This window comes from Spinacia oleracea, chromosome 2 (assembly GCF_020520425.1).
Source record: "Spinacia oleracea cultivar Varoflay chromosome 2, BTI_SOV_V1, whole genome shotgun sequence".
NCBI classification, from domain to species: Eukaryota; Viridiplantae; Streptophyta; class Magnoliopsida; order Caryophyllales; family Amaranthaceae; genus Spinacia; species Spinacia oleracea.
Window position 1 is genome coordinate 111,898,055 of NC_079488.1, and position 16,604 is coordinate 111,914,658.

At 34.5% G+C, this 16,604-nt stretch overlaps 3 protein-coding genes across 3 annotated transcripts; all 3 read left to right on the top strand.

Moving 5' to 3' along the window:
• The first annotated feature begins 1,362 nt into the window (after positions 1-1,362).
• LOC110805697 (uncharacterized) lies at positions 1,363-4,594 on the top strand. The gene is made up of 2 exons (XM_022011606.2): positions 1,363-1,600; positions 3,971-4,594. The coding sequence occupies exon 2, from the start codon at positions 3,972-3,974 to the stop codon at positions 4,242-4,244; it is 273 nt and encodes a 90-aa protein (XP_021867298.1). The 5' UTR covers positions 1,363-1,600; position 3,971; the 3' UTR covers positions 4,245-4,594.
• A 2,997-nt stretch (positions 4,595-7,591) lies between these two features.
• Positions 7,592-9,570, top strand: LOC110784843 (probable galacturan 1,4-alpha-galacturonidase SALK6). Its single transcript, XM_021989318.2, has 3 exons — positions 7,592-7,788; positions 7,988-8,311; positions 8,419-9,570. Exons 1-3 carry the CDS (start codon positions 7,633-7,635, stop codon positions 9,202-9,204), a joined length of 1,266 nt encoding a protein of 421 aa, XP_021845010.2. The 5' UTR covers positions 7,592-7,632; the 3' UTR covers positions 9,205-9,570.
• Positions 9,571-14,714: 5,144 nt separating this feature from the next.
• On the top strand, positions 14,715-16,595 carry LOC110784763 (probable galacturan 1,4-alpha-galacturonidase SALK6). Its single transcript, XM_056835610.1, has 3 exons — positions 14,715-14,899; positions 15,098-15,421; positions 15,529-16,595. Exons 1-3 carry the CDS (start codon positions 14,744-14,746, stop codon positions 16,312-16,314), a joined length of 1,266 nt encoding a protein of 421 aa, XP_056691588.1. The 5' UTR covers positions 14,715-14,743; the 3' UTR covers positions 16,315-16,595.
• Positions 16,596-16,604: the final 9 nt, after the last annotated feature.

A 16,604-nucleotide genomic window follows, 5' to 3' on the forward strand; every position in this document is an offset into this window, starting at 1 on the left:
GGGGAGAAGGAGAAGTCTCGTTGAGAAAGAAACGACTGAAATAAACATAGTAGCTGATGTTGAACCCGTCAACCTTTCTGTAGTCATGGCTTGTGAGATAGCTTTTGGTAGACTATGAAATTGCCCTACACAAGAGTTTTTGGACTCAAAATTGATATTTCACTTCGTAGGGAACTGATTTTGTCACACCATACATTGATTTAGCAAGCTTAATATGATTTTTCGTGCTCTTCTCACAAAGTGGTGTACCAAAATCAGTTTCTCGTTCTATTTGATGGTTTGATTTTCTAAAATAATTATAGTAACAGTAAAAATTCACCTTAATTTATTTAAGTATCATGTGATATTTTGTTATGTTTCAAACTTTGAGAAAAATATGACACTAATCACTAAAACACTAAAACTACACGACATTGGTAAACATTAAATATGAATAATAGGTCTCAGGTTCTTTTCCCCGGCCATTTATATTGCCTTTATAGCTCATTTGTAAAAAAAAAAAAAAAAAAAAAAAAAAAAATTGAACAATTGAACATACATGAATACATGATCCTCCGTTTTCTCTTTTCCAAATTTTGGGTCTTTGTCTTCGATATCGCCGTTCGCCGCCGCCAAACTACCAACCACCGTAGGAGTGAGAGTGCCCATCACCGCCGGTCACTCACCCATTCAGCTCCACAAAGTTACGACTTACGAGATGTCGATTTTATTTTCAGTTAAGTGCCCACCACCGCCGGTCACTCACCCACCTCCCCTTGGGTATGAAAATTCGATACCACATACCAGAGGGATTTTAGAGGTAGGTCCACAAATATTAAATTTTATAAAGCTAATTAACCAAACATCAAGTATGGGGTTGGATGATTTCAAACCCATATCTGATTTCAAAAATGCTGAACCAAACACACCCTTTAGGGCGTGTTCGGCGGTAGCGTTTGAGGTAGCGGGTAGCGTTTTGACCTAGTCAAGACGCTACTTGTAAAATTTGTAAGTGTTTGGTAAAGTAGCGATTTAGGTAGCGGTTGGGTAGCTTTTGTCAAACGTTAAAATTAGTAGCGTTTAAGGTAGCGGGTGGCGTTTGACAAATTTATAATAAAGTTTTAAATAATATTCTTGCTTTTATTTTTATTTTTATAATATCAACCGCTACTTTTACCGAACACTCATATTAGTTACCGCTACTTTGACAACTAACCTTTACCCGCTACTATTCACCGCTACTCGCTACTTTAACCGCTACCCGCTACTTAACCGCTAACCGTTACCCACTACCGCTAGTGATTTAATTTCCATTTGTCTACTTGGGCCAGGCCCAAATTTGTAGCACGGTTTCGTACAAAGGCTATGCAAGTGTGAAAATATAGAGTATCTTCTTCAACCTAATTTCAGTTTTCTGGCAGAAAAACTTTGATACAATTAGCAAGTTTGCTTGGGAAACGTGAATATTAGATTGAAATCTCGTTTCCCATTCGTTTCTGGGATGAATTCAGTTTCAAATACGTCTCTATTCTTCTGAAACGGTTTTGGCGCGTTCCGAAACGCGTTTCACGTCGTGATTTTTTGGCGTTTCCGTGCTCAACATCTCTAACTTCCATTGCAGGTACTTAATTCCTTTCTTAAATTAAACTTAAAATTTTAAGTTAGTTTCTTAGAAATTCAGAATAATAGTTAGGGTTCTTCACTTAGTCACCCCTTAATTCCTTGAAGAGTTGTAGAATTGAGAATTTGAATAGATTTCTTGTTAATTTGTTAGCTGTTGTTAGATTAAACGTTTAAGATGAGATTGAAGGGAAGGGGAAGATCGGAAGAACCTGGATTACTAACAAACTGTTTAGTTCCAAATTTCCAATTACATTTTGTAGACAAAATAAAGAGATGCAAGTATGCAACTTGCTTTTATATATGAAATTCCAATTGCATTTTGTGCAATAGCATGGGAGATCAAATGTTGAACGATTGTTTGATTACTTATCTAGATTGAGAGATTTGTTTTTGAATATTAATATGAATGATATAATAGATAGATGTCAAAACATGAAAAGTGTAGAGAACAATTGTAATCTTGAAGTATTTTTGGTTGTAATAACTGATACTTGTTACTTTTGGGATGAAACTTTTTTAAAGTATTGATTTTTTTTATTTATTTATGCATTGATTATTGATTACATGGAAGGTTGTATTGGCATAAAATTGTGTTGAATTTTGTTGGATCCGTTCGAATTAAATTCGCAGAAATGAAATTTGGTGAGGATGTAGCAGATGGTTTAATTCATATTATGTGAAGCTATTTTTCAAAATACAATTGAACTTTAAAGTTGATTGAAATTCAGAGTATTTTGATTTCTTTGAAAGTTTGAATTTGATGAAAGATAATGTTAGGTTTAGCTACACCTTTCCGGTTTGCTAGTTTATCTTCATGTTAAGAGTTTTTGTAGCTTTGCTGAGTGATGGGCTATTGGAAAAAACTACAGAAGTTTGTCTCTCTTTGGGATTTCAGCTCTTAATTTGTGATTTGTTTTTGTTTATGAAGATTGTTTTGTTTACTTGAGCAGTTGAGCTGGACTTGAAATCGAGTTTTTGGCTAACTACTTGGAATATAAATTTGAATATGTGGGATGATCATGTTAAAATGAAAGTGAAGGATGAGAAATTGAGGTCCTTTTGCACGTTTGCTCTACAGAGTAAAGAGTGATTGAAGGTTTAAGATTATATGAATACTTATAATTGGCTTGCAGAAAGTTAGAAACAAAAGTCTTAAATTGAAAACATTAGTATAAGACTATAAGGCTATCAACTCTAATAAATGGTCAATTCCTAGCTCAAAATTCCTCTTTAGACTGAGCAAAATGTGAGTTATTGCTTATATTATTCAAACATATCCCCGCTTACCTAAGTGGATGATTGCATTCTAGTATTACTCCATTCCATGGATAAACATGATACTAGGACATCCCAATTTGTTGGACAGATATGATCTTTATACTGTTATACACCTGATTCCTTTGGTTTTGGATATTTTGATATACTCGATTACCCATTTCTTGGATAGACATGATGTGGCAATCAAGTTTCATGCTTGATGTTGGTTACCTGAATACCTGATACGGAGTACTATGCTACACTATTGGTGTTTTTGAGTGTGATCTTACTTTCTGCTGCTTTTTTTTTGATATTTTTATCGTAATCAACATTTTTATACCATTTGCGCTCTCTCTTTTCTCCCCATTGAGGGGGAGGGGTGTTAAAATTCCTTCATATTACTCCTGTTGTGTTTATTTGATTTCAGAACATATGGTTATTTTAGTACAGTGCATAATTCAATTCCACTGGATATTCATAAGTTAATCAGTATATATAGTACTCGACACTATATCTCTGTTATACTTCACAAAAAGGAACTCTCTAGGAAATTTATGTCCACGTAAAATATCAACAATACCCTTATTAAGATTTAAATTGTTTTATAAAACATTTTTGAAGTGTTGGAAGCTTGGAAGATTAATTATTGCATATAAACTAGAGTTTTGAAAATGTTGCATGCATCGCGTGCACCAAGTGCTAGTTGAATTATTAATCGTACTCCCTTTTTGTAGTGACTAGAAAGTAGAAATGTCACTGTAATAGAGGGCTAAGGGCTTACTTCCATGCTATTTGACCCTTTGAGTGAGCTGACCTTGTTCTCTTCACTTGATCTAGTCTAGTTTTTCTAGGGTCTGACAATGTTTCCTATGAGTGTTTTCTGCTTTTTCCGATCTGGTCTGATTTTTCTGATATTATCCAATAAGCAATAAGACTAAGTTGAAGAGAACAAAGCCGTAGCTGTGGATTTAGTAATCTGTTGTAATTTAACTGCTACATATTGACATAGGTTATTAAGATTATTTACTGTATTCTGTATTAGAAATAATAAACCTGCATAAGCGAATTGGTTTCTGCTTCTGAAAACTTATGATATTTGCTGATACAACAGAATGGCAAAAGGTCTAATATGGGCAACAACAGAGGATCTAATGAGAAATAGGGGCCGAGTTCTATCTTTGTACAGACAAATATTACGAAGTCTGAATTCTCCAGAATTGCCACTGAACTTTGCGTCAAGAATGGCCAAGAAAGGTGAGGTGCGCGCTATCTTCATGCTTGGATCCGAAGAGAAATCCCTCAGCAATATTGCTGACCTCGTCGATGCTGCAGAACACTCATTATCTCTCTTGAAGAAAGGTGAAATCCCTAAATACATCCAGTGACTGATTAACCATCTCTGCTTTGGATAATGCATCTCTGTCTCTTTAACTATTGATAGACCATACAACTGATTCTTTTTGTAATTTCTTTCTTTCTGAATGTAAGTTGAGCTAAGTATGCACTCGTAGACCTGTCAAACGAGTCGATCGGGTTGGGTTGTAAAAAAATAAATTCCAGGTCGGTTTTTGGGTCGGATCGATTTTTCACAGGTCTGTGCACCGGGGTTAAACACCAACGATATGTACATATGTTTGGCAATGTACGAGTATTATTCGGTTAAACACCAAATACCAAGGTTATCGACCTTAACTCTTATCCATATTAAAGATCTCACTTCCGACTTCTTGTTTTACTGAGTTGTAATCTACTCCTTTTGTCCTAATTTAATTATCACACTTTTCATTTATGTCCGTTTTAATTTATTTGTCACATTTCTTTTATGGTATGAATCCACTAATATTTTATTACTGTCTACTCCTGTTTTTCTATTGCCTATAATTATTAGAGCGCCACGTAGGATTACTAATGTTTCGGCCAATTAAAAATAAGATTTATCATTTATTTTTAAATTAAAAAAAATCAAGTGCCACGTAGATAATTAATTAGGTGTCACATAGATATTTTAATTAATTAATTACTAATATATACAACTTCATCCAAAATCAAACACTGATCTAAAATAAAATTCAATCCAAAATCAAACACTAATCTAATATTAGAGCGCCACGTAGGAAATCTAATGGTTTTGAGGAATGAAAAATAAGATTTCAAAATTATTTATGAATTAAAAAAGTCGAGTGCCACGAAGATAAATAATTAGGTGACACCGTGACATGTAGATATTTTTATTAATTAATTACGAATACTACGTATATACAACTCCATCCTAAAATTAAGCATACTATTGACGATTCCCAATATGCAATTTCACTTTGAATATCCTCAAGATCAATTTTGATCAAATCGTCATTTCCATCAGCATTACTGTCCAAGACAATATTATTGCCATTAAAAGTGGAATTTTGTAAGTTTGAATTAACATTGCTATTCAATACATCCAACCAATTTTAAAAGTTTGTTATGACAGCAACTTGTTCTTGTAAGTGAATTAAAGAAGCGTTAGGAGAGAGAATATTATTGCCATTTTCATTCAAAAAAGCTATCCTTTGAGACCTTCAAGCTCCAGCCATGGCGCCTAGCGCAGGATAAGAATAAGCCCTTATCATGCGCCTAGAGAGATTTTAGAAATCTCGCTTGTTTTCTAGTGTCATTAAATCTTTTTATGCATATTTTTTTGTGACAATTATAACTGCTTTAGCGAAGAAAAATTATGGAGAGGGAAAACAGTACTCCCTCCGTCCCTTAATACTCGCACCGATCGGTTTGACCGGTGCGGAGTTTAAGACATTTGTATTGACTTATTAATTTAATGGGTGTTAGTTGATAGTGGGGTATTTTTTAATATAGTTAGTGGGAAATGTGTAAGAGGTGGAGAGTGGTGAGTGGAGGTGTGAATTTTTAATGAATTTTTGTAGGGAATATGGGTGTAGGTGGGGTTAGTGAGTAAGTGTGAGAAATAATATAATATTGGTATAAATTTCCATTTATAGAAGCGGTGCAAGTATTAAGGGACGACCCGAAAAAGAAAGCGATGCAAGTATTAAGGGACAGAGGGAGTAATAGATGTCTGGAAATTTTGATATCCCAAATGATGGTCTTGGTGTTCCAGTTGATGAAGATCTTTCTAATAAAGATGAATCGGGGGAAATACGAAGGACAATTCTTAGTTATTCGGACCCCTTAGTTAGTGGGACCCATTCTATTGGAGAACAAAAGATCATCGCCATTTAGAAAAACAATCTAAGTCTTTAAAGCATGAAACTTCATTGTTTGCCCTAGCATGGGGCTCGTTAGCCCTTTTGGAGAAAAAAATCCCATTTCCTTACTTAGAAAAATATTTTAATTCTTTCATTCGCCCAAGTATGTGGCTCATTAGTTCCTACGGGAGCATAAAAATCCGTTTTTTAGTGTACCCCTTTCTTGTTGAGTCTGTCTCCTTATGCATAGTCCTAATTAAGTGTCTTCGTGTCTCAGTCCTACTTGATAATATTTGCTAAATGCCTAGGTCTAAGTCATAGGTTGTCGTTCAGATTCATCATAGTTGTAGTCGTCATAGTTGTCAAAACGACCTCCCAAACTTAGCTGTGAGAAAATTATCTCAAGACAAGTCTCGGTTACGAGACATGCCATCTAAAGTACAAATCAAACTCCCAACATGGGATAGGCTTGCTCATGCCTCACCGTGCCAAACAGTTAATTTTCTTTTGAATTATAAAGGGATGATATATTACTATTTAATGAGTAACGAGTTTCGACTGGAATACGTAAAATGGGATAAAGGAAGAAAAATACTTATCAGGTTATCAGGTACCCGTTTCTTTTAGAATTGAATAATATCAATAATGGTAACCACACCCGTACCCACTATCCAAAATTTTGAATCTGGTATATGATATGATAACCATATTAGTTATAATACCGGCCCTATTTTCTAGACCGGGTATCTGATCGAATTTCGGGTTTATATGTAATTATGTTGAACCGACTTGTTAACACATAATTTACATGTAATATAATAAAATAAGTCTTGTTTGGGCATGGGCATATAATAACGCACAATTTATTCATTTAATTTAACTAATGTAGGCTAAGAGTATTATGATTTTTTAAAAAAAAAAATTATGAAAATAAAAACACATCTAATCTTGCTATTACGGGGTAGCAACTTACTACGTATATTAGAAAACAAAAATATCAAAAAATTGTGATTTCTTTCATATATTCTTAGCATATATATTTTTCAAGTCATTATTCATATATTATTTAATAATCTTGCCATAATACTTGTTCGCACATATATTTTTTTGTATCGAAGGAAAGAAAAATAAAAACATCAGAAAGTTATATATTTTAAAAAATTCTTTTAGTATATAGGTTATTGATAGAAAGAAGTAGCACACAAGAAGTGCATAGATTGAGATAGAAGATTTTGACTCGTATGGGACATCGCCCAGACTCAAAAACTATGTATGTATATTTTTTAATCTATTTATGTAAAGTATAATGTTTTGATTCTAAATCTAAATATGTTTGGTGTTTTTCAAGGAGTTTTCAGATTGTTACCAAATGTAAATAAACCATAGATTAATTTATTTATGTTTTAGGGGAACCATAGACTAATATCTTAATATAGAATACGGATAACTTTTAATAAACTTTGTATTTAGTAAATTACAATTTCCGTGCCTAATATTATGCTCCCTTACACAATATATATAATAGCATTTTTAACATAGAAAGGCACTGCAAATTATTTGTAACAAAGAAAAAATGGCTTTTAAATTAAATTACACTCTTATATTGTTTTCCCTGGCATTTTATTTGCTTGTCCTAGAAATTAATGGTCGTACGCACGCTCCTGAAGGCGATACCATTGTGTTTGACATAACCAAGAATGGAGCTAAGCCTGGTACCAATGTTGCAAAGGTAAATAAATACTTGAAAAATCGATGTCATAATCATGTAAAAAGTTTCGATATTTCTAACGGGTTTATGGGATGACTTTAATTGAGACACGAGATGACATTTTTCTTCATATAAGATGATGCAAAAATATGGTATATGTATTGACAATCAGCTAACTCCATTTTTTAATCGATAATATTGGTTTATTGATTGTTTTCAGGCTTTTATGCGTGCGTGGAGTGATGCATGTGCATCGAAAAAACGAAGCAAGGTTTTAGTTCCTAAAGGAAAATACTTGCTAAGCCCTATTACGCTTAAAGGTCCATGCCAAACACCAATTACAATAGAAATTTTAGGCAATTTCAAGGCCGCTTCGGATTTGGCATCCTTTAAAGGTGAAGATGCATGGTTTGAGATAGATAACGTCGATGGTCTGACAATCACAGCTCCTAAAGGAGCAGGTGTGTTCGATGGCCAAGGAAAAGAAGGTTGGAAAAATAATCATTGTGTTAAGACTTTTGGCAGCTGCATATTCCTTCCTCATGTAAGCGCAATTTAGATCAAGTACACATATTTGGTAGGGGAATGTTAGGATGCAAAGATTGTTTGTAAAATGATACAATAACTTATTATTTATATTGTGCATTGCAGAACTTTAGGTTCAATTATCTGACGAATTCAAAAATTATTGGAATCACTTCACTAAACAGCAAGTTGTTTCACATGACCCTCCAAGGGTGTAAAAACCTGGAAATGACTAACATGAACATAACCGCCCCAGGAGACAGCCCTAACACGGACGGTATTCACATCGGACGTTCAGATGGCATTACCATTAGAGGAGTCAAGATTGCCACCGGAGATGATTGTATCTCCTTCGGTGATGGGTCAAAAAACATCCTTGTAGAGCATGTCACATGTGGACCTGGCCACGGTATTAGCGTGGGGAGTCTGGGTAGATACCCCAATGAGCAGCCAGTGTCAAATATTACTGTAAGAGATTGTACCATCAAGAACACTCTCAATGGCGTCCGGGTTAAAACATGGGGCGCCTCTTATGAATCCTCTGCCAGTTTGTTGCATTTTGAAGATATCACTATTCAAAATGTTACATTTCCCGTCATTGTTGATCAAGAATATTGCCCCCAAAATCATTGCAAACAAAGGTCCTCGTCCAGAGTTAAGATTTCCAACGTTCGATTCAAAAACGTGAAGGGGACATCAGGTACCAAGGACGCCGTACAACTGATTTGTAGCAACACCGCGCCATGTAACAAGGTGGAGCTTACTGAAATAGACTTGAAATACAATGGAAAAGATGGTCCCGCGGTTTCAAAGTGTAAATTTGTCAAGCCTATTCTTACTGGAAAGCAGAATCCACGCGCTTGTGATGCACCTGCTGCCCCAGTTATTGAAGTAGCTGAATCAGACTCTTGAAAAAAGCTACCAAAATTTTGACCGTCACTTTAAAATCATGTTCCTTTAAAGAAATTTGTTTTGAGAAGGAAAATAAAAGAAAAAAGAATATTATTCTACCTCTAGATTTACCACGTCGATGCTCCAATCAGTGGTGGATAAATAATATTTAGTTAGATTAAATAGATTTGAAATTTTTTTAGTGGTGCCAAATGGTTAATGGGGAAACTCATAAACTTTTAAAATTGTAATAAAATTTTCCAAAAATAAAAAATTCAAGTGGGGTCAATTGAGCCCACATTTTACTAAGTGGCTCCGCCATTGACCCCAAAATAGTAAAAGTTTATACTTTTAAAATAGTAAGTTTGTCTTTTTCATCTTGTTTTATCCTTTCATTTCGACCTTCGATCTTGCATACTTTCACTTTCGTTTCCGTCCACTATAAAAATCTAAAAGTCTACACATGCATTATTTTACCAATACTTTTTTCACGAAACCATTATTATAATTTTACGATAATATTAATTCGATTACCAAATTACTAATTAATGGATCCAAATTAATTTCTCTTAATAATAATACCGTTTTTTTAGTGAAAATAAAAATCACTATTATATAATGTAACTCTTGAGGTCATTACGAGCACATTAAAATCCATTTTTTAGTGTACCCCTTCCCCGTTGAGTCCGTCTACTTGTGCATTGTCCTAATTGAGTGTCGTCGTGTTTTAGTCCTACTTGATAATATTTACTAAATGCCTAGGTTTAAGTCATAGGTTTTCGTTCATTTCTAGTTAAAGCCGTTGTAGTTTTAGTCGTCATAGTTGTCAAAATGACCGCCCAAACTTGGTTGTGAGAAAATTATCTTACAACAAGGCTCGGTTACGGACCAGGGCCGGTCCTGACATTTCAGGGGCCCAGGGCGAATCACGATAAAGGGGTCCCAAGGGGGCCTTATATATGGTGCGAGGTTTTAAAATATCCAATGTATGTCCATATTACATACGGAGTTTATTATATTTATCTCTCATTTAAATATTTGAACCACATTTAACAACATATATGAATATAAAATGCCATAAAACAATTAGTTATGCAAAATAAAATATGCAAATAATACTTACTACGTATTTCTTAATGACACAATGTTTAAAAATTTGCACATAAAAATATTTTGTTTAAAGAACCATAAAAAAGAAGTCAATTTAAAGAAGAAGTGGATTAATAACGAAAGAAACAGAGACAATCAAAACGATAAAAAAAATATTCACAAAAAATCAGCTATAAGGTTTCGAACCCCTGTCAACTGCCAAACATTAAATGAATTTAACCAATTAGCCACCAACATTTCATATTTACTATCTGTGTTTATAACTTATTTAACTTATAACTCAGTTGTATATTTTGGGGCCCCTTGCCCTCCGGGGCCCTGGGCGGCCGCCCCTAATTTCAACCCCCAGGGCCGGGCCTGTTACGGACATGCCATCCAAAGTACGTACAAATAAAACGCCTAACATGAGATAGGCCTGCTCATGCCTCACCGCGCCAAACAGGTTAATTATTCGTTCGAATTATAAAGTGATTATTTTAATTTTATGAGTAACGGGTTTCGACCTGAATATGTAAATCGGGAAAAAAGAAGAAAACTACTTATCAGGTACCCATTTCTTTTAGAATTGAATGATATCCATAATGGTAACTGTAATACCTCGTATTTTTCTGAATTTATAAATATATTTTAATGTATTTATAAAGTATTTTACGAATTTTAGAATTTAAATTGCATTTAATATGGATTTAAAAATTAAATAAAATACTTATTATTTTTATTTAATTCCGAAATAAAAATAAATGAATTTATTATTTTTATTATTTAGGTCGGGGAATTTATTGGGTCGTATTTCAAAACAATTTAAATTCAATTCCGAGCCCAATCCAATTTAGTTGGTGAACCCAACAAAGCCTTAAAGCTTTCAATTCTAGTTTAAACCCAATTGCAAAGCCCAATGCAAAACCCTAAACCTAAGCCCACTAGGGATTAGGAACTTAGAAATATAACCCCTTGCATTGATGATCCCCTCATAAATTCATTAAACTTTCTCTCTCCTCTTTTGCTCTCCCCTCTCTCGTCCGTCCCCTTTGCCCACACACACCGAGCACCCCTGCTCGTGTGTTGTGTTGCTCGTGTGTCCCGCCCCACTCGCCCCTGCCTTGTCGCTGCTCGTGCTCGTGCACGCAACACCCCTCGCCTCTCGCTTTTTCTCTCGTGCCTCTCGCACACAACCCGCACTCCCTCTCTCTTTTCTCTCGCTCTCGTTGCTCACTCGCCCAGCACACACGCACCCTTGCTTCCTGTTGGTGTTGTTGTGTTGTGTCGTTGTTGTTGCCGTGTGTTGTTGCTGCTCGTGTGGTGCCCTCGCCCACACACCCGCACTCTCTCTCATTCACTCGTGCTCGTGCCTGCTGCCGAGCCAAGGCCCCTGCCTGCTTGTTGCCTTCGCTGCCCGTGCGCACAACACACGCCACTCGTGTGTTGTGTGTTTTCCCGTATACTTTTATCCCTTTTTCAATTCCGTATTTAAAATTATATTATTATTTTTTATTAATTAAACTGTTGGGAACGGTTATGAACACCGTATTGTGATGTTTTACGTGTTTGAATTCATAAGGATGATTTTTATTAAAGAAACTATTATTTTCAGATTTAATAAATTAATAAAGTGTGGATTTTTGATGTCCTAAAGTGATTTTTGTGATTATTTAATACTAAGGTTTTAATCCTAATTTAATAAGCGATTGATTTATATAATTTAATGGTGATTTAAATTAGGAAAATCAAATGTAAATTTTCAGATTTAATCCAAGGTTTTAAAGTGTTGATTTTAATGGTTTTAAAGGCAAAATGTTAATATTTTCGAACTAGGACTTTAATCGGCCAATTGAGACTATTATTTTAATTATGAACAACCTAATTCTAATTAATTCAAAGGTTTTAAGATTTATAAAAGTTGCTGGAAATTTAGTAAGCATGGATAATAACTAAGTTTTATTATTTTAATTATTGGAGGTGATTTCTAGCCTTCATTGTGATTCGCAAAGTGCCCTCGTGCTTAGATATTTGAGGTACGTACATGCCTAGGGTGACCACCCTTTACATGAGGATTATGTGCCGATTATTATTTGTGAATCATATGTTTTGAAGTATTATGGAATTCATGTTTGATGTGGTGAACAAGCATGCTATGTTTTATTGTTGAATTATGAAGCCTATGTAAACAGTCATGTTGGACCATTTATAATCGCTGAATTATGTCAAGCATGTTGTTCAAGTTTATGTGCATGTATGAGTGTTTCACATGCAAGGATTATGTTTATGCTATTGTACGGGATGTCTAGCATACTTTAAGCCAAGTAGTAGTGTCGTAGTGCACTAGTTATTCTACCGCCGAGTAGACTATGTTTGAGAAGTTTATGTGAATTGAACTAAGGACTATTCGTGCCATGTGTACACCTCGCTTGTTAACTGGCAATGTCGGGTTATCTCAATAGCATATTGAGAAGGAACCATGAGAGTAATATCACTTGAGTCTTATGTTTGATCACAAGTCCTAAAGGATTAAAATAAAGTGTCAATGTTTGGTTGCTTGTATTTTATGTCTTGTTGTTGTGTCTTGAGTTCACCTTGTGCATAAAATATTAATTAACATAAAGTGCAACCCGAAGGAGCTTCAAAACTCTTGTAACGTGTATACCTTGAGTATGAACAATGGAAGGAGTCTTGTCGGAAACTTGTACTCCTTGAATAATACAAGATGTTGTTTCATTCTTTATTTTAAGCACGGAAATTCCGTCGGTATGGTCCGACAGTCGGTATGGTCAGATATTTATTATTTTGGTGTGTGCAGTGGTTGGCTCCTAACACCATTTCTTTCCTTTTATGGATATTTTCTTTTACCCGTTTGAAGCTAATTCTTAATTAAACTACGAGTCAAGAGTCATGTCAAGTGTCGAGTCTTGTCTCCATGAATACTTGTTATTAAATGGCTTTTGCATGTGGATTACTATATTGTTGAGTAAAGCATGTTAGGAGAGGATTTCATTCTAGCTTGTTCGTACTCAACTTTCGCTGACTTCGTGATTCATGTCTTTCGGTCATGGTCTTTGCCTTAATGACCCTATGATGATCCATCATTGCCTTTGCATTGTTGGGGAGTAGATTTTAATAAACAGGTTTGTAGAGATAACTTGCGGGAGAAGTTATCATGGGATTGAGTTGGAGAGATTATTTTCTCTTCCGCATTTAAAAACTCTATATTTATTTTCTAGTCATGACTATAGTATTTACGTAAACTTTTAGTTAATGGATTTTTTAACTATTTAATGTTTTGGTTTTTGGGTCTTAGGTTCCGAGTTGTTAAACGACCATTAACTATTTAATATATTTGAAAGTTAGTTAAATTCCGATGCGTAATTCTGGTAAATAGCATTAGCCGTTATCACAGTGGCGGTAATATCTTGGTAATTCCTGTATTTTGAGTTGGAAAATGGTTTTATGAAATAAGGAATTATTAGGGTGTTACAGTAACCGTACCCGTACCAACTATCCAAAATTTTGAATATGGTATATGATGTGATAACCATATCAGTTATAATACCCTATTCTCTAGACCGGGCATCTGACCTGGTTTCGGGTTTATGTGTAATTTTGTTGAACCCACTTGTTAACACATAATTTACATAAAATATAATAAAACGAAAAAAAATCTTGTTTTGGTATGGGCGTTAATAACAAACCATTAATTTATTTTAACTTTTGTAGGCTAAGAGTATTATGAAATTTGTTTTAAAAAATTATGAAAATAAAAATACATTTAATCTTGCTATTACGGGGTAGCAACTTACTACGTATATCAGAAAAAACAATAATACCATAAAATTTGTGATTTTTATCATTTTTAGCGTATATATTCTTCAAATCATTATTAATGTATTATTTAAGAATCCTGCCATAATATTTATTCATACATAGTTTTTGTATAAAAGGAAAGATAAAGAACAACATTAGGAAATTATATATTTTAAAAAGTTCTTTAAAGAAAATAATTAAAAAAAACTAAGGATACACCAGGAGATGACCCGTGTAATTCCTAATATGTCTTTTAGTATATAGATTATTGATAGAAAAAAGTAACACACAAGAAGTACATAGATTGAGATAGAGGATTTTGACTAGTATGGGACATCGCCTAGGCACAAAAACTATATATATTTTTTAATCTATTTAGGTAGAGTATATATTTTAATTCTAAATCTAAATACGTTTGGTATTTTTTAAGGAGCTTTCAGATTGTTACCAAAAGGAAATAAACAATAGATTAATTTATTTATGTTTGAAGGAACCATAGACTAATTACTTAATATAGAGTACGGATAACTTTTATTAAACTTCGTATTTAGTAAATTACAATTTCCGTGCCTAATATTATGCTCCCTTACACAATATATATAATAGCATTTTTAACATAGAAAGGCACTGCAAATTATTTGTAACAAAGAAAAAAATGGCTTTTAAATTAAATTACACTCTTATATTGTTTTCCCTGGCATTTTATTTGCTTGTCCTAGAAATTAATGGTCGTACGCACGCTCCTGAAGGCGATACCATTGTGTTTGACATAACCAAGAATGGAGCTAAGCCTGGTACCAATGTTGCAAAGGTAAATAAATACTTGAAAATCGATGTCATAATCATGTAAAAAGTTTCGATATTTCTAACGGGTTTATGAGATGGCTTTAATTGAGACACGAGATGACATTTTTCTTCATATAAGATGATGCAAAAATATGGTATATGTGTTGACAATCTGCTAACTCCATTTTTTAATTGATAATATTGGTTTATTGATTGTTTTCAGGATTTTATGCGTGCGTGGAGTGATGCATGTGCATCGAAAAAACGAAGCAAGGTTTTAGTTCCTAAAGGAAAATACTTGCTAGGCCCTATTACGCTTAAAGGTCCATGCCAAACACCAATTACAATAGAAATTTTAGGCAATTTCAAGGCCGCTTCGGATTTGGCATCCTTTAAAGGTGAAGATGCATGGTTTGAGATAGATAACGTCGATGGTCTGACAATCACAGCTCCTAAAGGAGCAGGTGTGTTCGATGGCCAAGGAAAAGAAGGTTGGAAAAATAATCATTGTGTTAAGACTTTTGGCAGCTGCATATTCCTTCCTCATGTAAGCGCAATTTAGATCAAGTACACATATTTGGTAGGGGAATGTTAGGATGCAAAGACTGTTTGTAAAATGATACAATAACTTATTATTTATATTGTGCATTGCAGAACTTTAGGTTCAATTATCTGACGAATTCAAAAATTATTGGCATCACTTCACTAAACAGCAAGTTGTTTCACATGACCCTCCAAGGGTGTAAAAACCTGGAAATGACTGACATGAACATAACCGCCCCAGGAGACAGCCCTAACACGGACGGTATTCACATCGGACGTTCAGATGGCATTACCATTAGAGGAGTCAAGATTGCCACCGGAGATGATTGTATCTCCTTCGGTGATGGGTCAAAAAACATCCTTGTAGAGCATGTCACATGTGGACCTGGCCACGGTATTAGCGTGGGGAGTCTTGGTAGATACCCCAATGAACAGCCAGTGTCAAATATTACTGTAAGAGATTGTACCATCAAGAACACTCTCAATGGCGTCCGGGTTAAAACATGGGGGGCCTCTTATGAATCCTCTGCCAGTTTGTTGCATTTTGAAGATATCACTATTCAAAATGTTACATTTCCCGTCATTGTTGATCAAGAATATTGCCCCCAAAATCATTGCAAACAAAGGTCCTCGTCCAGAGTTAAGATTTCCAACGTTCGATTCAAAAACGTGAAGGGGACATCAGGTACCAAGGACGCCGTACAACTGATTTGTAGCAACACCGCGCCATGTAACAAGGTGGAGCTTACTGAAATAGACTTGAAATACAATGGAAAAGATGGTCCCGCAGTTTCAAAGTGTAAATTTGTTAAGCCTATTCTTACCGGAAAGCAGAATCCACGCGCTTGTGATGCACCTGCTGCCCCAGTTATTGAAGTAGCTGAATCAGACTCTTGAAAAAAGCTACCAAAATTTTGACCGTCACTTTAAAATCATGTTCCTTTAAAGAAAATTTGTTTTGAGAAGGAAAATAAAAGAAAAAAAGAATATTATTTTACCTCTAGATTTACCACGTCGATGCTCCAATTAGTGGTGGATAAATAATATTTAGTTAGATTAAATAAATTATATAATTTTTTAGTGGTGCCAAATGGTTAAAGGGAAAACTCATAAACTTTTAAATTGTAATAAAATTTTCCAAAAATAAAAAAATTCAAGTGCTGTCAATTGAGCCCACATTTTACAAA

What these genes read in the sequence shown, in the direction of transcription:
- LOC110805697 (XM_022011606.2), top strand. Translation starts at nt 3,972, where the DNA reads ATGGCAAAAGGTCTAATATGGGCAACAACAGAGGATCTAATGAGAAAT.
- LOC110784843 (XM_021989318.2), top strand. Translation starts at nt 7,633, where the DNA reads ATGGCTTTTAAATTAAATTACACTCTTATATTGTTTTCCCTGGCATTT. An exon ending in CTGGTACCAATGTTGCAAAG is followed by an intron (nt 7,789 to 7,987) that starts GTAAATAAATAC and finishes GATTGTTTTCAG; the next exon opens with GCTTTTATGCGTGCGTGGAG. An exon ending in GCTGCATATTCCTTCCTCAT is followed by an intron (nt 8,312 to 8,418) that starts GTAAGCGCAATT and finishes TGTGCATTGCAG; the next exon opens with AACTTTAGGTTCAATTATCT.
- LOC110784763 (XM_056835610.1), top strand. Translation starts at nt 14,744, where the DNA reads ATGGCTTTTAAATTAAATTACACTCTTATATTGTTTTCCCTGGCATTT. An exon ending in CTGGTACCAATGTTGCAAAG is followed by an intron (nt 14,900 to 15,097) that starts GTAAATAAATAC and finishes GATTGTTTTCAG; the next exon opens with GATTTTATGCGTGCGTGGAG. An exon ending in GCTGCATATTCCTTCCTCAT is followed by an intron (nt 15,422 to 15,528) that starts GTAAGCGCAATT and finishes TGTGCATTGCAG; the next exon opens with AACTTTAGGTTCAATTATCT.